At 41.7% G+C, this 27,989-nt stretch overlaps 1 protein-coding gene across 7 annotated transcripts in view; it reads left to right on the top strand.

The window, feature by feature from the left end:
* PHLDB2 (pleckstrin homology like domain family B member 2) overlaps positions 1–27,989 on the top strand; it is a 234,285-nt gene that overhangs the window by 41,078 nt on the left and 165,218 nt on the right. For 6 of the 7 annotated variants that reach the window (XM_065913483.1, XM_065913486.1, XM_065913490.1 and 3 more), the window contains one exon: positions 5,227–5,345. The exons of the other annotated variant lie outside the window; for it this stretch is intronic. In XM_065913483.1, coding sequence (XP_065769555.1) covers positions 5,342–5,345 — 4 coding nt within the window. In that variant the 5' untranslated portion in view covers positions 5,227–5,341. The remainder of the gene's footprint in view (positions 1–5,226; positions 5,346–27,989) is intronic. 7 annotated transcript variants of the gene reach the window in all.

The raw sequence follows: 27,989 nt of genomic DNA, 5'->3' as shown, positions 1-27,989 counted from the left end.
TATATATATATATATATATATATATATATATATATATATATTTATTTATCTGGGAAATTTAGCCACAGGCCCACATACAGAGAAAACACCATGTGAACATAAATATGGCTGTCTGCAAGCCAAGGAGAGAAGGATGGGATAGATCCTTCCCTCACAGCCTGAGAAAGGAGCCAACTTTGTCAACTCCTTAGTTTCAGACTTTTATATCCAGAGCAGTGAGCCAACACATTTCTGTTTTTTTAAACCACCCAGTCTGTGGGAGCCCTACCCAACTAAGACAGGTAATTATAAATCCACCTCACCAGGCTTTAGTGTTAAAGAGTTCAGAAAATACATCAAGAGTCCAATTCAGCTTCAGGGCTGACGTTTCCTTTCCTGGAACACTACACCTGACCAGCTTCAGTGAAATTAGGAGATAATTCATGGTCTCATGTGAAATGTGCTTGAGCTTTAATCATGCTGTCCATGGCTTGAGAGCGTCTTGTACAGAGCATCTCCACTTACTGCCCAGGACTCAAGACAGGCCAATTTGCCCTAAGAGAGCCAAGGATCCATTCTGAATCCCCAAAGAAAACATGACAGTTTTATAGATGAACCTGTGCAAAAACTGGAACTGAGGGATCTATGGAGATTATGCTTTTTCCTAGGTTTTCTTCCGCCATCAGATCTGTTCTCTTTTCCCCATAGTTTTCTTTTGCTGACACAGAGTCCCGTGGTGACTCGTTTTATGTTGTGTGATGCCCCTTAGGCCACCCATGCATCCTCCCTTTGGCTACTGTCCCGATAACGGTTCTCAGACTTCAGTGGCATCAGAAGCACTTAAAACTCGGATCAAAAGTGAAAAAGTGAAAGTGTGTGTCGCTCAGTTGTGTTACACTCTTCAGGACCCAAATGGACTGCAGCCCACCAGGCTCCTCTGTCCATGGGACTCTCCAGGCAAGAATACTGCAGTGGGTGGCCATGCCCTCCTCCAGGGGATCTTCCCGACCCAGGGACTAAACCCTGCAGCTCCTCCTGAGCCACCAGGGAAGCCTAAACAGTCTAGTATTTGAACGTTAAACAAGGATTATCTGTGTGTCTTTGCAAATTGATGATCTGTTTTTCTACACATACTGAATCTTGGTTTTCCCCTTGGGCCAAGCATAGAGCTGTAACACATAATAGATGCTTGTAAGTATCTGATCAATGAATGAATGAATTAATTAATATCATCCTTTACATTTGTGTAGGTATTTAGAATCCTTTCATTGCTATTATCTTTATCATCATTGTAATGTATGGAATTTGCTCTGAAGTCAAACTTTCATAATTCAAGCTGACATTCTTGTGGCCCAGTGATAGTGATAATCACAAGTAAATAAAAGTCTAGTTGCTAAAAAATTTCTAAAATATAACTTATTTCTGAAGAACTATAAAGGGAATCTACTGATCATGGTGATCACGTCTTTCAAATTTCCTTATCTCTCTCCAACTGCTCTACTCAGACCAAAAGCTCTCACACTGCCAAGAATACTTTCTCGGAGCTCCAGCCCACATGACTTTCATTATTTTCTATCAATCCCTTTTTCCTCCACATTTTGTAACAGATTCCTAACCAAGGGCCCTCCTAAGGCAAGGTTGCCAGGAGAGTTTGAAATACTGATGTCTGGGCCCAGTACTGAACTTAATTTGGAGGTTTATCAAGACTCCCCAATAACAACGGCCTCCTCCCAAGAGCTCATTCTTCTAAGAGGCTTTGCTTCTAATTTTGAAGTATTTTTATCAAGTCACAATTGAGACTATCTTTTCTGGATATTCACTAAAAGATCAAGCTTATATGATGGTTTTGTTGTTTTTTCGTCACTCATTCGTGTCTGACTCTGCAACCCGAAGGACTGTAGCCCACCAGGCTCCTCTGTCCATGGGATTCTCCATGCAAGAATACTGAAGTGGGTTGTCATTTCCTTCTCCAGGGGATCTTCCCAACCAAAGGACTGAACCCGTGTCTACTGCATTGGCAGGCGGATTCTTTACCTCTGAGTCACCAGGGTAGCCTATTATATGATGGTAGAAATGGTCATTAATTTTCCAAACATGATTTGATTTTAAAGCAAGAATTTTCTTCAACTTCTGTTATGCAGATGCATTCTTTTCTCCCCACATTCTCAACTCTTAAATTCTTAAGCACAGTTTTTTTTTTTTTAATTTAGAAAATATCAAGAGAACTTTGCAAGCTTTTCTTCAGTTCAGTTCAGTTCAGTTGCTCAGTCATGTCCGACTCTTTGAGACCCCATGAACTGCAGCACACCAGGCCTCCCTGTCCATCACCAACTCCCAGAGTTTAGCCAAACTCATGTCCATCGAGTCACTGATGCCATCTAGCCATCTCATCCTTTGTCGTCCCCTTCTCCTCCTGCCCTCAATCTTTCCCAGCATCAGGGTCTTTTCCAGTGAGTCAGCTCTTCGCATCAGGTGGCCAAAGTATTGGAGTTTCAGCTTCAGCATCAGTCCTTCCAATGAACACCCAGGACTGATCCCATTTAGGATGGACTGGTTGGATCTCCTTGCAGTCCAAGGGACTCTCAAGAGTCTTCTCCAACACCACAGTTCAAAAGCATCAATTCTTCAGTGCTCAGCTTTCTTTATAGTCCAACTCTTACATCCACACATGACCATTGGAAAAACCACAGCCTTGACTAGATGGACGTTTGTTGACAAAGTAATGTCTCTGCTTTTTAATATGCTATCTAGGTTGGTCACAACTTTTCTTCCAAGGAGTAAGTGTCTTTTTATTTCATGGTTGCAATCACCATCTGCAGTGATTTTGGAGCCCCCCAAAAATAAAGTCAGTCACTGTTTCGACTGTTTTCCCATCTATTTGCCATGAAGTGATGGAACCAGATGCTATGATTTTAGTTTTCTGAATGTTGAGTTTTAAGTCAACTTTTTCACTCTCCTCTTTTACTTTCATCAAGAGGCTCTTGAGTTCTTTTTCACTTTCTGCCATAAGGGTGGTTTCATCTGCATATCTGAGGTTATTGATACTTCTTCCGGCAATCTTGATTCCAGCTTGTGCTTCCTCCAGCCCAGCGTTTCTCATGATGTACTCTGCATATAAGCTAAATAAGCAGGGTAACAATATACAGCCTTGACGTACTCCTTTTCCTATTTGGAACCAGTCTGTTGTTCTATGTCCAGTTCTAACTGTTGCTTCCTGACCTGCATACAGGTTTCTCAAGAGGCAGGTCAGGTGGTCTGGTATTCCCATCCCTTTCAGAATTTTCCACAGTTTATTGTGATCCACACAGTCCAAGGCTTTGGCATAGTCAATAAAGCAGAAATAGATGTTTCTGGAACTCTCTTGCTTTTCAATAATCCAACAATTTCATCTCTGGTTCCTCTGCCTATTCTAAAACCAGCTTGAACATCTGGAAGTTCACGGTTCACGTATTGCTGAAACCTGGCTTTTCTTAAGTAGTTCAAATACTCCCTTTAGTGCAGAAGAAGCACGTCTTCTGTATTTTAAGTCTGCGGTGGCAGCTGTAGACAGAGATAGCATTACCTCTAGCACCAATATTCCCTGGTGGCTCAGGCAGTAAAGCGTCTGCCTGCAATGCAGGAGACCGGGGTTTGAGCCCCGGGTCAGGAAGATCCCCTGGAGAAGGAAATGGGAACCCAGTCCAGTACTGTTGCCTAGAAAATTCCATGGATGGAGGAGACTGGTGGGCTACAGTCCATGGGGTTGCAAAGAGTCGGACACGACTGAGCGGCTTCACTTTTCTAGCACCAAACTACTCAAAGGGCTATGGTGTAACCTGCTTATTTTGAATTTATTAAACAAGGAGAGAATGATTTAGTTCTCTCTGCCTCAGGCAAAAACTCTTTTTACTCACAAAGCCAAGGAGACATGGTGAGAGGATTTGAAGGAGAGAGACAAATTATAAAGCTAAAGTCACTATTAGCATCTCAATGAAAATAATAATAGAATGCAGAGATAGACCATGACTGTCTTCGCAGTTGTAGCAAATGTCCGATTTCTACTGACACTGTCCTTAGGTAAATATGCAGCCTCCTTTCCCAAGCTAAACGGTCAGCCTCAGAAAGGATGTTAAGTTCCTGGCAACTGTGGCAAAACTTGAGCTAGTCTCCCAGCTCTTGTCCCCAGTCGCAAAATGTAAAGTGAAAGAAGGGACACAGAGAGATGCTCATGTCCACAAGAGCCTCTAGAAGTGGTGATCACTCTTTGAGCTCAAGAATTCAATTTCAAGCTTTTATAGTCAGTTGATATTGTGAAGTTTTTGTTCTTATTATTCCTCAGTCTAAAACGCTCTCCACCCTCCTATTCATGGTAGCAAATTCTTGCTTATCTTCAGTTTAAACATCCTTTATGTCAGACAGCGCTTCCCTAGTGATCGCTGCTCTCCTTTAAATTAGGTGAACTCCTGCCAGAGCCTCTGGAACATCAAGTATTGATCCCAACAAAGTATTTATGACACATCTGTTCCTGCTTAGGGACTGTCTGTCTTTCCGACGGTAAAGTTCACGAGGGCAAGACTCTACTTCCCACGCCTTTTTAAACAAGGACTTGGTACATTTGAAGTGATATATAGAGGTTTGTTTTTATTCTCAGCCTGTTCAGAGAGAAGAGAAACTGTGAAAGACTTGCATCCACAGTGTCCTTTTTCCGGGCTGTCTATTTCTGCATTCTGTGCGGTGCTTAGCTGTGTGCGGCTCTCTGCAGCCCCGCGGATGCAGGCTCCTCTGCCCGGGGTTCTCCAGGCAGGCACACTGGGTGAGCGCCATGCCCTCCTCCAGGGGATCGCCCCAGCCCGGGGCTGAACTCAGGCCCCCTGCGCTGCAGGAGGATTCTTTTCCATCTGAGCCGCAGGGACGCCCTGGAATACCGCAGTGGGTAGCCCATCCCTTCTCCAGGGGAACGTCCCAATCCAGGAGTCAAACCGGAGTCTCTGGCATTAAAGGTGGCTTCCTTACCAGCTGAGGTATGAGGGAAGTCCCTATTTACATACATTTACATATTGCTGCATAGTTTGAATTAGCCTTTACATACTAAATTCATGTCACACCTACTTTTGTCTTACTTCCAGCTTTGTTTGTTTCTCTTCTTGGTTCCCTTCTGCTTTGCCCTCCCCTGTCCCCAGAGGCTATTCCAGGACAGCACTTTCTAAAATTCCGAAGCTCTTTGTATTTCAGAATTTGGGAGTTCTTGTTTTCCATGTTTATTTCTAGAACACTCTGCTTGCCGGAGTTCTGAGGTCTGTGGCTTCAGCATCAAGGTCATGGGAAAATCCTTGCTGCTCTGGAGATTCCTGGAGCCCTCCAATGCAGATGTGCAAATCCTCTGATGGGTAAGAGTAGAAAAGCCAAATGGTGATCACCATTGTTTAGAATATGTCTCTCTGAAATAGATCATCTCAACAGGAAATTACATCTAAAGTGTCCACTTTGTTTCAGGATTTACTTCTACTTTTCCTAGTAGTGACAACTTATTTAAAAGGAAAGCATAGAATGAGCATTGTTATGAAGGAACTGAAGCAGAACAAGATTCGGAGATAAGACAAAATATTTCCTTCAAATATGCTGAAGGCTTCTGGCCCAAATTATTCAGAACAAACCTGTAGACCAATCAGTGAACTTCCAGGAAAAGAAAATGTTTAAAGAGAAACATGCGTAACTATGAATGCACTTGTACTCCAGAGATAGAAAAGTGACCCCTGATTTAGAACTAATAAGTTGGCTGTTTATCTTTAGCAGGATTCTAGAATTGAGCATTATATTGCCAATTTATGTGCAGTTCGGTCAGAATATCTTGCCTTTGTCCCAAAGGAGTTGGTTAAAATCAAGTTTTGTCAGACAGAAAAGCCAGGGGAATGCCAAAAAGGAATTCAATTTTTATTTCAGTAAAGATTTAATGAAGTTTGTTATCATATCATTAAGAACCAGAATGTAAACTGATTACATGATTACATGAAAACACAATGGAGTTGATTTAGAGCTGATTGAACAAATCTATTAAAGGGGGTTATTTAGCAGATCCACATCCTTTGGAAAGGGTAATCTCTCAGGCATGTCAGGCATAGGATTCACTCTGCCTGGAATGTCGATGATGATTTAGTTGACATTTTTTAAAATCACTGAAAGCACCAAGTTGGGAGGAAAAAGAGGTTGGTTAATAAAATCAAGATCAAGATTGAGAAATATTTTAACTGGTGATAAATTTAATTACCAGCATTTCACAAACTTATGATTAAGGACACATGTCTGAACAGGAATTTTTAATAATAATTATTCTATAGGTTGATTTAGAAAAATCAAGAAATACAAACAAGCAAATAGAAGGAAAAAATTGTCAATATGATAGTCATCAGAACTGTCTGAAAACTGCAGCTCTCTCAAGCTCGTTGTAAGATTACACTTCCTCACTCCCTGTGAAGTGAGACATTATTCAGTTGCTCAGTCGTGTCCAACTTTCCACAACTCCATATAGTGCAGCACGCCAGGCTCCTCTGTCCTCCATCTCACGGAGTTGGCTCAGATTCATGGCCATCGAGTCACTGATGCCATCCAACCATCTCATCCTCTGCCACCTCCTTCTCCTTTCCCATCATCAGGGTCTTTTCCAATGAGTTGCCTCTTCACATCAGGTGGCCAAACTATTGGAGCTTTAGCTTCAACATCAGTTCTTCCAATGAATATTCAGAGTTGACTTTCTTGAGGGTTGACTGCTTTGATCTCCTTGCTCTAAGAGACTCGCAAGAGTCTTCTCCAGCACCCCAATTCAAAAGCAATAATTCTTCGGTGCTCAGCCTTCTTTATGGTCCAATGCTCATATCCATACGTGACTACTGGAAAAACCATAGCTTTGACTAGACATACCTTTGTCAGCAAAGTGATGTCTCTGCTTTTTAATACCCTGTCTAGGTTCGTCATAGCTTTCCTTCCAAGGAACAAGAGTCTTTTAAGTTCACCTTGTCCGCTGTGATTTTGGAGCCCAAGAAAATTAAAGCTGTCACCATTTCCACTTTTTCCCCTTCTTTTTGCCATGAAGTGATGGGACTGGGTGCCATGATCTTAGTTTTCTTAATGTTGAGTTTCAAGCCAGCTTATTCAGTCTCCTCTTCAAGTGAACGTAAGACGTGGCCTTATGATATTCTTTTAACAAAATAACAAAAGTCTCACGCAGTGTTCAAGCTGTCCCATCCTTTATCCCTGCCTCAGGGACAGTGGAGACTCCTGGAGCCTCCATCCGGCCGTGTCTGAGTGAACGTGGTGCTCAAGCCCCGTCTTGTAGCCTGAGTTTGTCTGTCGCAGAGCAAGAACTCATCTTTTGTTGTTGAGATCTGGGTGTTGTATTAAGTCACTGTGGTTTGGGATTATTTGTTACTGTACATAACCTGCTTATCATAATCTATTTTATGATAAAACTAGTATTTCTGAACACAAGAAGAGATGTGTTTGTGATATGCTAATTCCCAGTACAATTTAAGTGCATATGTATCATACACACGGACTCGCCAGGTAGCTCAGTGGTAAAGAATCCTCCTGCTAAGCAGGAGACACAGGTTCAATCCCTAGATCAGGAAAATCCCCTGGAGAAGGAAATGGCAACTCATGCCAGTATTCTTGCCTGAAGAATCCCATGGACAGAGGAGCCGGCAGGCTACAGTCCCTGGTTTCACAAAGAGTCAACTGAGCGACTAAACGACAGCAATCACACACATAAATTATAAAAATGTCACCACTCTACTTTGTCATACAGGTTAACTTCGTTATATTGTGGAGTAAATATATTTCTACAATGTCAGTTTTATAGCTTTGGGCTTTGAACTCATTACTCAACCAAATTCCTATTGTTAGAACTTTATTTTTCCTATTATATAATAATTAATCCTATAATAGCACCCTTTATCATATCTTTAATACTTTCCTTAAGATAAATTTGAGAGGTATCATAGGAAGAATGGTTGTTGCTTTATTGGCCTTTTATTATCATTTTAAAATTATCCAAAAATAATTAACACAAGCATACAGTCCTACCAGCTGTGTGTTAGAAAGCCAGTTTTGCCAGATGTTTTTTGACACAGAATCTTGGATGTTTTTTACTAGTCTAATTTTGCCAGCACCTTTGGTAGCTATTTTGTTTGAACATTTCATGACATGTTTGTGGGCTGTTTTATTTCTTTGCTTGTTATTCAATTATTCATGGCCTTTTTCATTTATTTTAGTTGATTCATAAACTGTGGTTTGATACTGTCTGTTAACCCCTTTCATACATTTTGCAAACATATTTCTAAGTTTTCTATTCTTTAATATTAACTAAGATTTTTTTTCCATATTGAAGTTATTAAGTTTTGTTAACAAAATGTAGCAATCTTTTTTCTATAAGACTTAGGTCTTTGGAAGTCAAACTTAAGATATCTTCTCAAAACTCCAAATAAAATATAATGTTTTCCTTTAGTGCTTTTATTACTTTTACACATACATTTTTAATCCATCTGGAATTTACTAGGGAATATTAAATATAATAGGAATCTTTTCTTCCCCACTCAAAAAAAAAAAAAGACCTGGAATTTTTAACTGACCTAAAACACAACAAGAAGCAAGTAGTGAGACAGACAAAAAAATTAATACAAAAAAAAAATTAAAAAAATTAATACAATTTTAAACTTCCTTTAGGACATACAATAAAGGAAGCAAATTCTTCTACTGCATTCCCTATCCATTAGACCACATCTGAAATATTTAGCTTGGGGTTTTACATCTACATTGGGATATTGGCAAATTGGAAAAGAGTCAGAGAAGGACAACCAGAATGATTATGGTTGGGGAAACTCTGTCTTTAGGAGAATAATTCACGGGGTGTTTTGTTGGAGGAGATTAATGTTGATAATAAAACCTATATTCAGATTTAGGAATAACTGCCAAGAAGAAGCTCTAGATTCATTCTGCATAGTTCTAGATGTCAGTAGTTATTGCATTAAAATGCATAGCAATTATTTCACTTAAATAAAAGACTTTTATATCCATTAGATCAGTTCAAAAACGAGGTATTGACATTCCCACCACTGAAGGATGTCGTTCGATGACTAAATGTCCTTCTGTCAGGAGGTTGTAGAGGAGATCCTTTCCTGGGTGTGTGTGTGTGTGTGTGTGTGTGTTAGTCACTCAGTCATATCTCACTCCTTGTGAGCTCAAAGTAGACTTCCAGGTTTCTCTGTCCATGGAATTCTCCAGGCAAAAATACTGAAGTGGGCTGCCATTCCCTTCTCTAGGGGTTGGGATGTTGGACCAAAATCTCTAAGGCCTCTTCCAAAATCTAAGATTTTATGGATAATACTCAAGAGTATGTTTGACCTGAAGAAAATGGCCTAATAAATAACTCTTGTTCCTTTCAGAAATTTAGGTCTGAGTTATGAAAATGATGTAAGCTGAGAGGATAAGACAAAGCATCAGTTGAGGAGCAGGAGCATTAACTTTGGGCATTTGTGTACTAGCCCAGGCCTTACCACCCAGTAGAGCCTTAGGCAAATCACTTATCTTGCCTGGGCTGCCATTTGTAATTCTAAAATGAGAGCAGTGAATGAAGATATCATTGCTAGGTCATCTAAGGATCCCGTCTAAGATGCTATAATTCTATGTTTAATAAATAGGTGGAATAAACTACATATCCAGGTTTCCAAATGGAAACCCAGATGTCTGTTCTAATAAAACCTGCCCATTTCAGTGGCTTATCTGAATGAGAGCCTCTACAAACAGATCCAGAGGTTAAATTCAAGGTTGATGCATTCATCATTAATCAAAAATTTTAAGAATCTGTTGTGTACCAGGCATTATGCTAGTTACCAGAGATTCAAAGGGGGTTAAAATGAAGTCTGTGCTCTCAAAGACCTCACATTTAGCTGTGATGATAGCCTGGTAGACTAACAATTATAATACAATGTGATAATTATGTTGAGTGTCTTTAATTACTCAGAGGTTCAAAGACATGCATCTTCTGTGTAAGTCTGTAAACAGCAGGTCTAGATGGTGTCTGAATCCTCCTCCAGCTCTACATCGTGCACATGCTTCTGACTGAGAAGAAAGCCTGCCTTCCATGCCTACTCCACCAGGGGCTCAAGTCAGAGAGTCAACACAACTGCTTGTTTAAGATTAAAGATGCCTCTGGAGTTTCAACCAGGCAAACCACAGTCTCCATATATCCCTCCTGACAAAGACCTTCTGTGGACATTTTCCATAATGCTGGCTCATCTAAGCTTTCATAGCACTCTATAAATAAACCAGAGGGACACCCTTCTGTGCTTTACTACGTGCGTGCGAAGTTGCTTCAGTCATGTCCGACTCCTTGCGATCCTGTGGACTGCAGCCCGCCAGGCTCCTCTCCATGGGATTCTCTAAAGAGGAATACTGGAGTGAGTTACCGTACCCTCCTCCAGGTGATCTTCCCAACTCAAGGATCGAACCCACATCTGTTATGTTTCCTGCATTGGCAGGCAGGTTCTTACCAGCAGCACCGCCTTGGAAGCCCTGTGCTTTGATAACCTACTCAGTGAAGGCACATTTGGTTTTAAGGAAGGGTCTAATAATACCCCTGTGATTGCATTGGCAAAGGGGACTGATTCCAGTGATGGTTGGGGAGTGACTTGTCTAATGTTTGAAGTTGGCTTTTGCAGGGAATCGTATATGATCTGCCTCTTAGAGCCTGTAAACTACTAGAAAAGGATTCTGATGCTGTATTTTGTATAGCACTAAGCCCTCAGATTCCTACATTATGAAACTGGGTTTTGTTTCAATCAAGAACAGAGCAAAAGAAAATACATTAGGTGACCAAAGAGAACATTTCAATAAGACCCTGACACATGTGATTGCTTCTGCCACTACTACCTTTCAAATAAAATACATCCTCAGGTACGCAGCAGCCCAGGGAGAAAGCGTGTCTTAGAATAGTGGTCTCAGAATCACCTGCAGGCCTTGTTATAGCATGGAGTGCTGATCCACAACCCTGAGACCTTGATTAACAAGGGTCTGAAGTGGTTCCTAAGAATGTGTATTTCTACAAATTCTCAAGTGATGCTGCTCCTGATGGTGGTATAGGAACCACTGCCTTAGAAGATAGCTGACACTTGAAAGATGCTTTTGCATCTCAAAAAACTTCCTAAGCCAACCCAAGGTTCTCTGTCCATGAAGGGTGTCCCTAGAGAAATTTCTCAGAAATAGAATAAAGAAAAGAATGGAAATAAACACCATTAAGAGTTTTCCTGGGGCTAGAAGAAAAGATATGAATAGGTCAATGACCTTTGATGTATGGTGTAAATGGATAGCATCTACAATAGGTGAAACCAATATCTGCTGTGAATCACCATGGAGAAGATAAAGAAACAACAACAATCAAGATAATCATACTTCAGACTAAGGCTGTTTCTCAGCAATATCCCAGCTTTCCTGTTTTCTTGGTGTGTATGATGTCTTCTAGAGTTGAGTTTCTGGGCCTTTACATACTTCAGGTATAACCTGAGAAGCTAAGAAATGTTTTTATTGAAGTATATTTGATATATATAATATTACATAAGTCGCAGGTGTACAGTATAGTGATTCACAATTTTTAAAGATTATACTCCATTTATGGGCTTCCCTTGTGGCTCAGCTGGTAAAGAATCTGCCTGCAAAGTGGGAGACCTGGGTTCAATCCCTGGGTTGGGAAGATCCCCTGGAGAAGGGAAAGGCTACCCACTCCAGTATTCTGGCCTGGAGAACTCCATGACTGTATAGTCCTTGGGGTTGCAAAGAGCCAGACACAATTGAGAGGCTTTCACTTTATAATTTACGGCTATTATAAAATATTGGTTATATTTCTCCTGTTGTACAATATATCCTTGAGGTGATGATTTAGTTGCTAAGAAGTATCTGACTCCTCATGACCCCATTGACTGTAGCCTGCCAGGCTCCTCTGTCCGTGGGATTCTCTGGTCAAGAATACTGGAGTGGGTTGCCATTTCCTTCTCCAGGGGATCGTCCCAACCCGGGGATCAAACCCAGGTCTCCTGCGTTGCAGACAGATTCTTTACCATCTGAGCTATGAGGGAAGCCCATATATCCTTGTAGCTTACTTTATACCTAACTGCTTGTCCCTCTTAATCTCCTACCCCTCACTTACCCCTTCTACTGCCCTCTCTGCTCACTGGTAACTACTGGTTTGTTCTCTATATCTATGAGTCTGTTTCTTTCTTATTATATTCACTAATTTGTTGCCTTTTTAAGATTCCACATATATGTGATATAATACAGCATTTGTCTTTCTCTATCTGACTTATTTCACTTAGAATAAAAGCCCTCCAAATCCATCCATGCAAATGGCAAATTTTCATTCCTATTTATGGCCAAGTCGTATTCCACTGTCTGTGTGTGTATCACATCTTCTTTATCCATTCATCAGTTGATGGACACTTAGATCACTCTCATATTTTAAGTAATTCTTATCCTCATGACTTCAATTACTCTAGTTGGATGTGTTCTCTATTTAAACAACTCGATAACTCAGCACTATAAGTGTCTGTTGTATTCTCTATGGCATGCTACGCTATCACAGTGTCTTTAGAGAACAGTCAAAATTAAACGGTCCCTGTAAACGAGAGATTCTTCTTTATCTTTGGACAGTGTTCTGCGCTGGGATACCAAGGCTGGAAGTAAGGACCTCCCCACGGCGTCACCCATAGACTCTCCCTGGTGTCACGGTGTGCGACCGTGGCCAGGCACGGGCCACAGAGGAAAGCGTTTGGGGCTGAAGCTGCAGTGCTCAGTTTGCTTTGCTCCATTTCCAGACATGGCTGGTGGCCTGTGCTGATTCTGGACTTCACTCCCCTGTTCTCTGGGGCCCTGCTTCTGGTCCTGCCAGTTCTCTTCTGGCCCACTTCATCCCAGAGAAGACACAGACACCCGTGGGAGAAAGGGGAGACATTCCTCAGACACAGCCGAGAAGAAAGCGCCACCCCGGGCAGGACCGCTGGCAGCCCACTCAGGCAGTTCTGGGGTGGATCCAAGCCTGCTGCATATTTCTCCAAAATAAGACATCCAGTTAAAGATACACCAAATTCTTCTTTTTCTAGAATCTTTAAATAAACAGACTTTGTAGGCCCCCAAAATAAACCTTTGTGAATAAAACAGTAAATTTTTCAGAAAGTATATTATAAATAGTTGGCAAGGAATTCTCTAATCTGGAAAATACAGGAAATGGAAATGAAAGGAAAATGGGCCAAGACTCCTGGTCACAAATAGGCTTCTCACTTAAACCAAAATGATCACCTCATGCATTCTTTTTAAAAATAATAATAATTATTATTATTCTTTGGCTGTGCCAGGTCTTACTTGCGGCACACAGGATCTTTGATCTTCATTGCCGCTTGTGGGATCTAGATCCCTGACCAGAGATCAAACCAGGGCCCCTTGCATTCGAAGTCTAGTCTTCACCACCGGACCACCAGGAAGTCCCACCTCACGCATTTTGACCCAAGCAGATCACTGGTGTCCAGGGAGATAGTTGTTCAGATATCTTAGCCTCAAATGTGGTTAACGAACAAGAGCAAGGACCTCGGGTAATGCGACCAGCAGGCAGAGAGAGCCACAGTGCCGTTTCTCTGTTTATTATCATTTCTAGACAGCGATTTGGATAGATGCTATTTTGGGTCTTGTAAAAGCCATGGGGGTGAATACACATGACTCCCCTCCTCTGTCAGAAAACCAAGACCGACAAGACAGACGCAGCCAAGTCAGAAGGAGACCTGGAATCTGTGGGTGTCAGTCCTGCTATTTAATGTCAAGGCCTTCATCCTTTAAAGGTTAAAAAGAAAAGGCCGGGAAGAGAAAATATCTGTCACTATTATTTTCAATGACATTACTTTGATGTTCCCTAAGTGAAAAGGCGCCCCTAAAACATTTACTTGACTCTTCTCTTGTTTGCTTCTCCACTCTAGCTACCTATTATATTTTTCTCTCTGAAAAAAAGACTGAGGTAAGGTATTTAATAGTAAAATTGGCATGCATAAACCTACCACATAGGATGATCTAAAGTAAAGATTTAAAGGGTAACCTATGAGAAAGCACCCAGCAGACAGAGTGTAGATGTTTGATCAAGAAATAACTCCTCCGTTGCTTGTTGGCAGAGGGAAAACATCACAAGATCATGGACAGACAAGCGTTATTATGAGAGCTGCGTTATGTTCTTCCCCTAGTGAAGTTAAACTGGTGAGAAAGGAACACAAAGGTTTATACATCAAATCTGTCTGTGACTCTTTTGTAAACTAAATTTATTCTTCCCAATCATTGTTGCAGATTTTAGAACAAAGCCTCGGATAAAGCCATGATCCTCACAAGCAAAGAGGGCTCTCTAAACAACAAATTATATCCACAGTTCAAGGTTCTATCAGATTCCTGGCATCAGATTAGGTGTTCCTTTGAAGAAAAGATTGCTGTCATCAATAGAACTCCTTATTAGCCCTCTTTCTTAGAAGGTGTAATAATATACTTTCTATGGGAACTAAGGAGTCATTTGGTCAACCAACTATTAAAGGAACACCATTTATATCTGGACACACAATTAGCATGTATTTTCCTGTCTGGATGATTTTAAAGGCTATTAAGAACAAAATAGCTTTGCTCTGAGTATATATAAGTACATTTTCCATAAAATGAGAAAGAACAAAATGCTCTGCCATGTAGACACTGGAAGCCACGTCCTGCAGTGAATGAGAATATAATTTTGGGTTCAGATGGTCCTGAGTTCAGATTTCTTGATTAGGCTGTGGACTTGGGAAAGTTATTGAACCTTTTTGAGATACAGTTTTCTCATCTGGAAATGATAATAGCATACCTTGTAGGGTTCTTAAAAATTGCACGTCAAGTCAAAGTGTAAGTTGCTCAGTCGTGTCCTACTCTGTTTGCAACCCTATGGACTGGAGCCCGCCAGGCTTCTCAGACCATGTAATTCTCCAGACAAGAATACTGGAGTGGGTTGCCATTCTCTTCTCCAGGGGATATTCCTGACCCAGGGATTGAGCCTTGATCTCCCACAGTGCAGGCGGATTCTTTACTGCCTGAACCACAAGGGAAGCCCTAAAATTGCATGAGATAATGTGTATCATGTACTTATTATGCATACAGTGTCTGACCCTATAGGAAATGCACCAGTAAACAGTGGTTAATATATTGGTTATGATTTCTAATTGTGCCAAGATTGGCCTAGCTGTCACAAGGGCTATATGCCTGGAGTGTTTTTGTCTGTCCTTTATCTTTAGCCAACTGAACAGCTCCAATTGCAACAGAAAGATGGAGCCCCCGAAAGACCCAGGGAACAATGACTTCTTTGATGATTACCCCTGCCTTGTTGTGAAGTCCAAAATCTGGTTAGTCTATCTAGTCTATCCAGGGTCTCTCCAGCCAAACCACCTCAGAACTTTGGACTGGAGTTCCATCACTAGGAGAGTTGCTGTGGAGTCTCCACGAGCATAAGGAGCTTAATGGGATCAGGGGGGTGTTGTGGGCAGTAGGAGTTAAACTTTCCTGGGCCATACCATTGCCTCAGAGGTGTTTCAGCTTAGTCAGACACCAGAAGGTGGAGACCTAGACTCCTAGTATTTATTCCCACCCAGAAGTAGGCCATACCTGAGCTTTCATAATTCTGAAGGCTTTGCAGCATAGCTCTGAGTATTCAGCCTCCCTCATCAGAAATAGAGAAACTCTCCATTTGGCGACTGGCCAAGGGAGAAACTCCTTCTCTTGTAGAAAATGGGATTCACTTTATTACCCCTTGACTCCAGATAGGCTCCGAAAGCCACCTTTCCAAACAGACTTATTCAATCTCCTCAGGTAAATGTCTCTCCTCTGACAAAGACCCACACTTTCAAACTCCTTGAAAAGTTAAGTATTTACCTCTCCAAAGTCTATAATCCACAAAGTTAGTGGTCTTTTTGCATCTCCTTCACAGCCCTTAAGGTGTTAGGATTCTCTCAGCAAGTTGCTGAGTGACTGTAATCAAGGAGTCGGACTAGGACAATAAACTAATTCACGCTTGTGGCCACCTGAGCAGTCGTATTTTGTCCAAGAGAGATAAGTGTTCGTGGATGCAGGAGAAACTTTGGTGAGGTGAGCATGGTGGCTCCTTCACCGACTGAGCTACCACGGAAAACCACAGAGAAACACACTTAAAGGTTAAATGTTTCCGAGGAATCCACGAATGCCGATGCTATAAAATGCATCTCCTGATCTCTTTATACACAGTTAATCTTAAATTACTGCTTAGTAAAACATTTTATGAATGTACCACAGTACCAAGCCTGATTTGTCAATATTTGAATAGTCTCCAGATTTTCAGTATTACAAAAATCCTTTGATGAATGACAGAGTAGATAAATATTTGTTCTTAGTAACCTCTCCTTACAATAAGTTCCTCTGTTCAGTTCAGTTCATTTCAGTCACTCAGTCGTGTCCGATTCTTTGTGACCCCACGGACTGCAGCATGACAGGCTTCCCTGTCCATCACCAACTCCTGTAGCTTGCTCAAACTCATGTCCATCAAGTCAGTGATTCCATCCAACCATCTGATCCTCTGTCGTCCCCTTCTCCTCTGCCTTTGATCTTTCCCAGCATCAGGGTCTTTTCCAAGGAGTCAGTTCTTCGCATCAGATAGCCAAAATATTGGAGTTTCAGCTTCAGCATCACTCCTTCCAATGAATATTCAGAACTGGCCTCCTTTACGATGGACTGGTTGGATTTCCTCACAGTCCAAGGGACTCTGAAGAGTCTTCTCCAAAATCACAGTTCAAAAGCATCAATTCTTTGGCACTCAGCTTTCTTTATAGCCAAGTTCTCACATCCATACATGATTACTGGAAAAACCTTAGGTTTGACTGGATGGACCTTTGTTGGCAAAGTAATGTCTCTGCTTTTTAATATGCTGTCTAGGTTGGAGAAGGAAATGGCAACCCACTCCAGTACTCTTGCCTGGAAAATTCCGTGGGCTACAATCCACTGGGTCACAAAGAGTTGGACACAACTTCACTTTCACTTTCAGGTTGGTCTTAACTTCTCTTCCAAGGAGGAATAAGTTCCTAGATGTTGCATTTGCTGAGTGAAAGGCTCTGCACAGGATTTTGTTCACATGAAGAAACCTGCTCTGAACATTCTATACAGGACTCCTATGCAGCAGATGTGACATGTGTCTCCTGGGAGTGGACTTTCCAAGTCTTGGATAAAGGACTGTGTGGCCCAGTTTTCCCAGGCAGTCTCAGTTAATTCCAGCTGACCTAGGGACGCACACTTTTAGCGCCCCTTTTTATTCTCAAAAGTGTCTTGGTTTGGGCAATGTATAGTCAGTCATCCTACTCATAGGATAGATGAAGACTTTCCTCTATGAGATAATGTAAAGCTGTTCCCAAAACTGTTGCACCAACTCAAATTCCCCTAATAATCTATAAGTGATGCTCTGGATCCACATCCTCTCTGACACCTGGTACTGTCAGTCAGACTTTTTCATGCTTATCAAGCAAATGGTCGTAGAACACTATTTTATTAAAATCATGATTTACATTTCCTGGGGCTCCCCTGTTGGCTCAGAGGGTAAAGAGTCCGCCTGCAATGCAGGAGACCTGGGTTCAATCCCTGGGTCGGGGCTATTCCCTGTAGAAGGGAATGGCTACTCCAGTATTCTTGCCTGGAGAATTCTATGAACAGAGGAACTTGATGGGCTACAATTCATGGAATTGCAAAGAGTCAAACATGATTGAGCGACTAGCACTTCATCACCTTCACTTTATTTCCTGATCTCCGTTGATGTTAAATATTATTTCATATTTCTGTTAGCTATATATTTATTTTATCTTCTTTGAAATGCCTGTTTGTACCTTTTGACTATATTTTGTTGGAATGTTTGGGTTGAGCCAACAAAAATTGAACACAGCCCAGATGCCTATCAAAAGGAGAGGACATGGCTTCCCTGTGACTCGGGGGCAAAGAATCCGTCTGCCAGTGCAGGATGCGCAGGTTTGATCCCTGATCCAGGAAGATCCTCATGCCGTGGAGCAACTGAGCCCGTAAGCCACAGCTGCTGAGTCCATGCTCCAGCGAGTCACAACTATTGCACGCCCGAGAAACGCTCCTCAACACGGGAAGCCCGGCATTCAGCAGCAAGAGAGTGGCTCCTGCTCGGCGCAACTAGAGAAAACCTGAGCAGCAACAGACCCAGCACAGACAAAAACAAACAGGCAAAAGTATCTTTTTAAAAAAGGAGAGGGTATGAGTCAGCTGTGCCGAATACAATGCGATACAATTCATCAGCCAACAGGAGTTCATCAGACTATCATATGACATGATGCATATCTCAGCAATATACTATTAAATTAAAAATAATTTTGCAAAGATTAAATATACACATTTACATATGTACATATACACACATACACCAAAATTAAAATTTCAGAAATACAAATGCTACCAAAAACATCTATGTAAAAGACAAAGCATTTATATGATGATGAATATGAGATCCAGGTTACCTCAGAGAAGAAGGAAGCAGAGGATAAAATCCAGGGACCTTATGGTTATGGATCAGTTACCATCCAGATCTGATCATTTGTTTGGAGTGATACATTCTAAGGATTTGTCACAAATAAATAAGCAAATAAATAAACAAACAAAGAAGACTATGTATATATAATGAGTCAATGTTATGATTAATTTATTTACAGTGAGGAGAGTGGAAAAATGCACATTTTAAGATTATGCAGAGGTATCACCAGATCTGCCCTCAAAAAAGATTAGACAATTTATATTCCCACAAAATACATGAGTACCTATTTCACTGTATCCTGAATTATTCTGTAAAGCTGAAGTGACTGGACTAGATTCACCTAGGCCATGCTGTATGGAATGAAGCGGGAACCTCTGTCCCCGATCCACTAATGGTGAGGCATCTTGTCCACCAGTGTCATCTTTGCTGAACGCCAGCCTATTTGCTGAAATCCTGCCTGAGTGGTTCCTGGAGCTGGGATGGGGAGCAGGGCCTAATCCCACTGGGCTAAGGGGTAGAACCATATGGAATGCCTCTATTACCACTGGGTTTAGTGGCTCCCAGATGTGAAGAGAACCACCTGCTCCCCAGCTGTTTCCTTGCTTACGCCAGCCACAGCCCATTTCCAGTATATTTTCTCAAGATGTATTTGCCAATACTACTCTAAAACCTGCCTGCTGTCCACCACTATCATCATTAACAGTAACAACTAATGTCTGGTCTTTGTTTAAGATGCCCGGAGTATCAGGTCCATGAATAAGAATAGACATACTTGTATTTATTTATTTTACACAAGAGATAAATATGCTTAGGCCTCTATCCTCCAGTCATGAGAAATTGCATCTCAGAAATTGCATCCCTTTCCCTTCCAAAGATGGTAGGAGAATAGAAATGGCCTAAAAGGAGATGGAAATCTAACTAGACAATTTAGTTCATCGCCAAAGAGCACATGGTCCAAGCCTGGGTCCATTTGCATGCAGCTGCCTTTATTTACTCTGTGGAAAGTTGAGCTGGGGCCCTATTGTTGAGACTTTTCACACTGGCCTCCACAATGGCCTCCATCAAAGATCTGTCCATCTCTGATGAGCCCCATGAAAGCAGAACTTGGCCCCCACTGTATCTATTTGAAATAAACTATGCATTTAATAAAATCACTCACCTCCTTACATCTTCAAGTCTTGGGAGATCCCAGTCTCTTTTCCACTCACACTCCTCCTCCAAATCTTGGAACTTCTCTCCCTTTGGGGTAATCCTTCAGGGTGCCTCAGTTTACCTAGTTGTCCTAAGGAAAATCCTGTTTTCCTAAGGAGAAATGGAAAAAAATAGCTTTCCATCTTTCCAGAGTCTTCTAGAATAGTAAAGTCAAAATGAACTGATACGTTAAAAAAAAACCCCAGAGGTGTTCTGACATTGTTCTGGCGATTCTGCCCTCAAAGTATGTAAAAAGTGCACCCACTTCTCTCCAGCTCTCTTTACCGTCACCTAATTCAAGCCACCATCCTTATGTGCTTTATTATAGCAAATATAAACACACCTCCCTTGTTTTCTTCAGACTTGATTCTCCACAGACCAGCCAGAGGGAGATTTAAAAAATACAAATCAGATTATACTACAGCCTTAATTAGTAAGATATAAAGCAGTAATAATAACGATGTATTCAAATTAAAAGTCCTAATCAAGGACAGGGAAGACTAGGTGACTCAGTGGTAAACAAACAAAAAACAAAACAAAACCCTGCGTTCGGAAGATCCCGTGGAGAAGGCATGAAGCCCACCGCAGTCTTCCTGCTGGGAAACCCCAGACAGAGGCGCCTGGCGGGCTACAGTCCATGGGACGGAGAGCCGGACAGGACCTGGGGGCCGCCCAGCGATGGCCGGGACACGGCTGCGAGCCTTCCAGCCTCAGGCCCTGCGGCGTTTCTCCAGGCGGGACACAGTCTTGTTGTTCTTTGTTTCTAAAGCCTCCCGAGCTCTCCACTACGTCAGGCTCAGTCTATCCCTCTGCCTGAAATCTTTTCCTGTGTACCTTCTGGGTATCACGTATCACTAGTGCCTAACATAGTAGACACACGAGAAATTAATGAATGAAAGAGAAGGATATAGAACCCTGAGTGGCTCAGCTTCTGCTTAGGGAGACACACGCGCGTGCACACACACACGCTCACAGGATTTGTGGCTTATTGAAGAGACCCTCCCTCTCCTAATTCTCGGCTCAGAAACTGGCTGACAGCTGGCTCAACCCAAGCATGCTGCAGCCTTTCTGTTTCACATTACTGTTAACTAGCAGACTTGAAAGCTCTTCAGTCCATGTGCAGGATTGCATGAGACAGTCGGTCATGAGACAAAGGCAAAAGTGCCTTAGCTGTGACTCTTCGCGACCCATGGGCTGTAGCTCACCAGGCTCGTCCATGGACCACTCCAGGCGAGGATTCTAGAGTGGGCTGCCATTTCCTCCTCCAGGGGATCTTCCTGAACCAGGGACCAAACCCTGGTCTCCTGCAATGCAGGCAGATGCTATACTGTCTGGGCCGCCAGGGAAGCCCGTGTTCACTACAGTCTGTGCCTTTTGTCATCCTTCCTATAGGTGACTTGTTTTCTTTCTTCTAATTGATGTTTTGGAAGCCACTATAAATTTGGCAAATATATTTATAAGCTGAAATAATAGGCAGATATGTAGAAATAAATATGTATTTAATTTCAAGCAGAAACGGAGAAATATTCACCCTTGCATTTAATCAACTTTAAGAAGAATCACTCTCTTGGGGAACATCCTATAGTCTTTCCCCTTTCACCGAGGCTTCACTTCCAGCCCCCATTCTTCACAATGATGAAGCAGACAGTTTCAGCAGCTCTTGAATAGTACACAGACTGATTGTTTTGAATTTTTTTTTTTTTTTTGAAAGTTAGGAATTACTCTAAAAAAAGAAAGTCATACCAACTGGGAAATGTTCCTAAAAATAGTTTCAAGACAAGAATAGTCAAGTATGTTTGTAATTGTCTCTAAGTCATTATAAATATTATATTACAAAGTTGGTAACTGAATTGGATTTTCCTTCATATCAAATCAGAGAGACGTCAAGCTAGCTCACTGCTGGGAATTTAGGCTGCGGATGTATTCCTATGTGAAGGTATTTACTTTGCTTCTCTGCTGTTGTTTAGTTGCTAAGTCGTGTCTGACTCTTTTGTGACCCCCTGGACTGTAGCCCACCAGGCTCCTCTGTCCATGGGATTTTCCCGGCAAGAATACTGGAGTGGGTTGCCATTTCCTTCTCCAGGGGTCTTCCTGCCCCAAGCATCCAACCCTCATCTCCGACACTGGCAGGCAGATTTTTGGCCACTGAGCCACCTGGGAAGCCCTTGCTTTTATGTAATTCTCCCAAACTGAAAACAGAAGTTTTCATCGGAAGGCATTGTTTTAATCAACTGTGTTCTAACTGTGAAGTGGAACACTGTACACTCCTAAAAAACAATAAAGGGAATCCACAGGTATCAATACTGGGCCAACTCCAGGAGACAGTGAGGGCCAGGGAGACCTGGGGTGCCACAGCCCATCAGGTCAGAAAGAGTCGGACATGACTTACCAACTGAACACTAGCAACAGCAAGTACCCATGTGAGAGGAGGGCTGAGAAGCATAAATACAAATGCAAAAGAGGAACTGTGCATACATAGAGCCCTGTTTGTGCAGAAACAAGAGTGTATAGTACACTGGAAGGATACTCAAGAAACTCTCACTGGGGAATATTTTTGGGAAATAGGAGTGTGGCTTGGGGTAAAAAGAACTTTTTAGTTTTATACCCTTTAAATCTTTTGATTACCTTTTAATCATGAATTAGTATTATTTTGTTATTAGATTCTTATTATACACATATCAGTTTAAAGATACAGTGTTTTAGATTGAAGTTACTTGGGAAAATGTCTTGCCTTAGTTTCTCATTGTATGTATCTTCAATTTCTGTATGCCTGTGACTGTTGTGGGCTCTGCATTTGCCTTAGTGTACCCCATCTCTAATAACATTACGTACTAGCAAGTCTGAATTTTCACTTCTGCTACTGAACTCTTTAATCTTGCTTATTTTAAGAAGCATTTCCCAGTTTCTTTATAGAAATCTGTAAAAGTAGTGGTTTTAAGCTTGCTTCTAAATTTAAGTTCAAAGTCAAAAATTGTATAGGATTCGTGGTCTTTCAGGTAATCATTCATTTAACCTACATTTATGGGCATAGCTTTGCATATGTACCATTTTGTAACTTACAAGTTGATTAAGACAAAGTACCTGATTTTAAAGAGCAAGAAATGCAGTGGGAGAGACAGAAGCTGGCTTAAATCTAAAAAATCTTTTCCAAAACCTCTTAATGCAAAGGGGGCATGGGGCACAGAAGAAAAGTTACTAAATTACATTGGACTAAGGGAGATTTCCAGAAAAACATAACAATTAAGATAAATCTCTAAAAAAAAACAAAAAAATAGTTGGCAAAACACCACTACCTTCACTAGAACATTTTACATAACTTGGCATTAGAGAATTTTAGACATAGAGATGACCTTAAAAGAATATGAAGTCTAGTTCTCTTATTTTAAAACTAAACATTTTTTTAAAAACAATGGCTGGAGGTTCCGATTAAGTGGGCAGTACAGAGTAGACCCTTAACAAATGTTCCTTCCTTCCAGGACCGGGTACATAATTTACAAGTCATCTTGTTCAAAATGACTAAGAATTCAAGACAGCTACAGCAAAGCATTAAGTCAACACGGGCCGCTCTGAGTAGCAGACTTTGTACAGCTACCACACGGCTCCCGGGCCAGTAATGCACGCCTCCCTCCCTCCTCTTACCTAAGTTCCTAGAAGGCCCTCGAGGCAGAATCTAAGTAGGAACCCAGGTCTCCTCAGACCCTGTTTCATGCCGTGCTCTGCAGATTTAGAACAAAAACCAACTCAACTGGAAATGTCAACATCATGTAGAGAGGATAATGCTTTTTTAATTTCTCCTGCACACAATTGTACAATTGTGTTAGGAAATGTATAAAATCACATTGTGCTGGTTACTCAAATAGCTAAGTAACCCAGGCCTTTAGGCAATGGAGTGGGTCATGAATTCTGCCTTTCACTTTTTCATTTTTGCATATTATTAAAAAAAAGATGAATTTATAATGCTGTTTTTCAAAACAAAATGATTACAATAAGAAAGAGTCCTACAGAATACAGAAAAGCATGCTTCTAACAAGGCCGAAGCTTCTAGAAGCAACACTTCTAACAAGGCTAACTCAGCTCTTCTTTTACCTATGAAGACAAACACTTCTCAAAATTAAAACACTCATAAATAATCCATTAACCTCAATGATTTGCCAATATAAATGAATAAATGTGTGCCTTCATTTATTCATGCAATAAACATGAATAAACATGAATTGATGTGCTGAGAGCCTGGGACAAAGTTGGTTCACAGTAGGTGTTCACTCCGAGTGAGTGATGGTGGATGAATAAGTGACTAAATAAAGAACCGCAACCGGATGCTATCAGGCCATAAAAAGGGATGAAGTACATGTTACAACTTGGATGAAACTACAAATCATTATGCAATTTAAAAGAAGCCAGACACAAAAGACCACATATTGTATGATTCCACTTATATAAAATGTCAAGAATAGGCAATCTATAGAACCAGAAAGTAGATTCATGGTTGCTGGGGGCTGGGAGAAGGGAGGAATAGGGAGTGACTGCTTATGCATATGGGTGTTTGGGGTTTTTTTTCCTGTGATTAAAAAGTTCTGAAATTAGAAAGTGTTTATGGTTGCACAACTCTGTGTGTATACTAAAAACTATTTAACTGTATAGCTTAAAAAGGCTGAATACTGTAGTATGTAAATTATACCTCAATTTTTTTAATTTTTAAAATAACTAAACCAAGATGGAGAGATTGGCTAACTTGCTAGAGATCGAATATTTAGTAAGTGGAATCTGAGTCTTAACACCAAGACTCGTGGCTCCTACCTAGGGTTTTTCCCAGTCTATCAAGTGAAAGCCCAGGAGATTGCAGAGCACCACCAACTCTCTCTAAGGTGCCATGAACACGGGATTCACATGCAACCATGTGGCTCAAGGTGCGACCTCACCAGGGACTGCGTTCTGACCCCCGAGGCTCTGACCTGTGATGAGTGTAGCACAAGCAGAGAAGGAGTGAAGGGAGAGGGTCCTCATTTTCTCTCCATTGCCCTTGGTACCCCCCAAGAGGCCCTTGTATCTCAGGTCTTGCTCAAGGATCCAGAATAGCTAGCAATATCCCTATGGTTCGTCTGGATGTATCCTATTATGCCTTAGGATATTCATTTCCTGTTTTCTCAAGTCTAATTTATTTCAAAGCTAGCACAGAGCAAGATGACCCGTAACCTTGTGAAACGCTTGGTATGCATCCTTCAGGACAGATGTGAAGTCTGTTAATCTGGTTACTAATAAAATAACAGCAGTCACAGCTTGTCCTTGCTGGTGGGTGATATGGGACAGGTTCCTAAGTTCTCTTTTACAGGCCTTTATTTGTTACAGTAGCGTGAGACAAGCATCGCTCATTGTCTCTCTTACGGCAAAGTAAACAGACACAGCGCTAAAACCTCCATCTCCTAACGCTTAGCTTACTTTCCTCTCTTCTTCCCTATCAAGGGGATCAAACAGCCTTCCTTACACTTAATTTGCCCCAGGGTTGGAGTGAAGTATGAGGATGGTGGGTGATGGGGACATGTGGTTTCTGTCTTCCCTAGAAAAGTTAAAGCTATGGTCTTGCTTCCAAAAATAGATAATCAATCATAGTTAAAACGGCAACATGTCACTGGGAAAGGAAAGAAAAATAAAAAACATAAAAAATAAGCAGATATGTATTATCAAGTAGCTCTAAGGAGATGAAAGATTTAACTCTACACTGTGCAGACTTTACACAAAAGGTTGCATACTCACCTCTAGGCACAAAAGAAAAAGCAGGAATGCCTGTATGCTCTTTGTTGCTGTATAGACATTGTTCTAATTTTGAAATGAGCAGCCACTCCTTGATGCGTGTGTTAGCTGCAAGTGGAATCTGGGGGAACACGGAGAGCAAAAGTCCTACCTTTAAGCAGCAGAATAGCAGGCAATCAGCCAAAATGTACACGGCCCTTCAACCTGCGGGCAGGATCGGAACGCCTCTCCCTCACCGACCAACATGGAACGGAATGGAAAGTGGAGACTAACGGGCTCTCTGCAATCCTGAGACCGGTTCCGTTCTAGCCAAACCCGTCAGGCTCCTCTCAGCTCCAGTCGGGCGAGCCATCCTGGGGACCACCCCCCACGCACGGAACCCCTGAGATGGGGCGGTGAGGGTGCCACCCTTCACCTGCGGTCAGCCCTGGCCCCCGCGCTCAAGCCAGTTTCCAGTGGACTCGGGATAACCGTCCCTCCCACCACAACCAGGAGCTGTCATGCAGGTGTAGGAAATGATGGGCTTTGAAATCCCACAAATTAGGAACTTTATCTCAATTCTGCCTTGTATCCCATGTAGAACTTGAAAGTGTTCATCTCACTGAACACTCATGTTCTCATCTGCAGTAACGAACATGTTCTAAAAAACATCCTTTTTTAGAAACGTGGTTTTAAAAGAAAATGAGATAAAGAACAAAAAGTTTCAATTTACAAGTGTGTGTGTGTGTGTTTGTGTGTGTGCACGCCTGTGCACACACTTAGTCGCTTAGTCGTGTCCGACTCTTTGTGACCCTATGGACTGCAGCCCGCATGGGGGTCCTCTGCCCATGGGGATTCTCCAGGCAAGAATACAGAAGTGGGGTTGCCACGCCCGCCTCCAGGGGGTCTTCCCAACCCAGGGATGGAGCGAACCCAGGTCTCCTGCATTGCAGGTGGGTTCTTTACCGTCTGAGCCACCAGGGAAGGCCCAATTTACAAGTACTTCTGAACAAATCTTAGATTTCTTCCTTCCGTTTCCAAAGATAATTGACTTCAAGCTAAGCAGTATCTTGAGAGGGGGAGGTTCTGAGGGATTAATTCCAGAATATACGAATGCATGTATTCATTAGAAGACATGTGACTTAATTCATCCTCCAAAATTTTGTTTATGGCTTTGCTTTTTGTTTCTTTGATTCTTTTTAATACTCTTGTAAAATTTTTTTGAACTTAAAAAATACAGGCCTTTACATTTATTTCTATATGTTACATTTTTCCATTCCATTGAAATCTTCTTGAATCAAAGAGGAGCCAATAGTGTGAAGGGTCTGCTGAACAAACGACGGCCTGGCTGCATTCATGGGGTGAGGTGTGTGATTCAGGAGACGCGATGGTGCCCTTCTCCCTCTTCCTAGTCAGGAAGCACATCTGCAGCTTTTCAGCTACCTGGTTTCCGGGGTCTTATTTAAGAATCCCCTGAGAACTGTTCGCATGAACTTTCTTGTCCTCTGTCTATTCCAGTGTTTGTAAACCTTTTGTTCATTACCATACTCATAAAGAGCTTTCTAGACAATTTTTCTAATCTTCTCTCTCCCATGAAATTTAATACTACAAATATGCTGTTATACTTGATTATGTACTGCATGTATATCTGTGTTTTTTACATAGAAAGAGTGAATTTCTTCACCCGCCCCTCACTAGGAACCAGTTTTCATCCCCTTGAGGGGTGATACTGCCATCATTGGAAATGGATGACCTTTTCCGCACTGCCATGCTATTGCCGGAATTCAGGGTATGCCAGGATAGAAAAAACCAGGGTGCATGTGTTCAGATCTGCTCTTCTCCGTATACTCTGGCCTCTAACAGCTTCTCTGAGACTAAAGTCTCTCTATATAAAATGAGATTAATGAAATCTAATGCATAACTCTGTCGGGAAGAATAAATGTAGCATACAAACTGCGGAAGACAGGGCCAGGCAAGTATTAAAAAGTTAGTAAATGATCATTATTGTTGACTGGGAAACCATTTAAAGCACATTCCATCTTGAGAAGAACATGGGGAGGGGAAGTAATGCAAGTTAGTGAATGAAAACTAAGGTTTAACCTTTAACCCTTAAACCCTATAGAAGAAAAATGAATCCCACAGACTGAGGGCAGTGCCAGTACAAATGAGAATAATGGGCTGAATGTAGTTAACCGAAACACTGCTTTACTTCCTTGGTAGGAGGAACATTTTATGAATAATCCTTTTTTATCTGGCCTGATTTTATGCCTAACTCAATAGTTCTCGGTCCTGGCTGTAGATTCGAATCACCTGGGGAGTTTAAAGATTGCTGGTGTCTGGGTCCCAGCCCAGGACTTCTGACCTCATTGGTCTGAGGAGCTGTCTGGGCATTGGGGGTTTTCAAGGTTCCCCTGGCAATTTTAATATATAGCCATTGTGAAAACACCAAGTGGTTTATTTCCTGTATTTAGGGAACCAGTTCAAAATCGTGGATTAAACTGTTTCTAGAGAATACCAAGCT

Source organism: Muntiacus reevesi, chromosome 21 (assembly GCF_963930625.1).
Source record: "Muntiacus reevesi chromosome 21, mMunRee1.1, whole genome shotgun sequence".
Classification (NCBI taxonomy): domain Eukaryota; kingdom Metazoa; phylum Chordata; class Mammalia; order Artiodactyla; family Cervidae; genus Muntiacus; species Muntiacus reevesi.
Note: the sequence above shows the minus strand (reverse complement) of the source record. Positions and strands in the feature narration are given on the sequence as shown.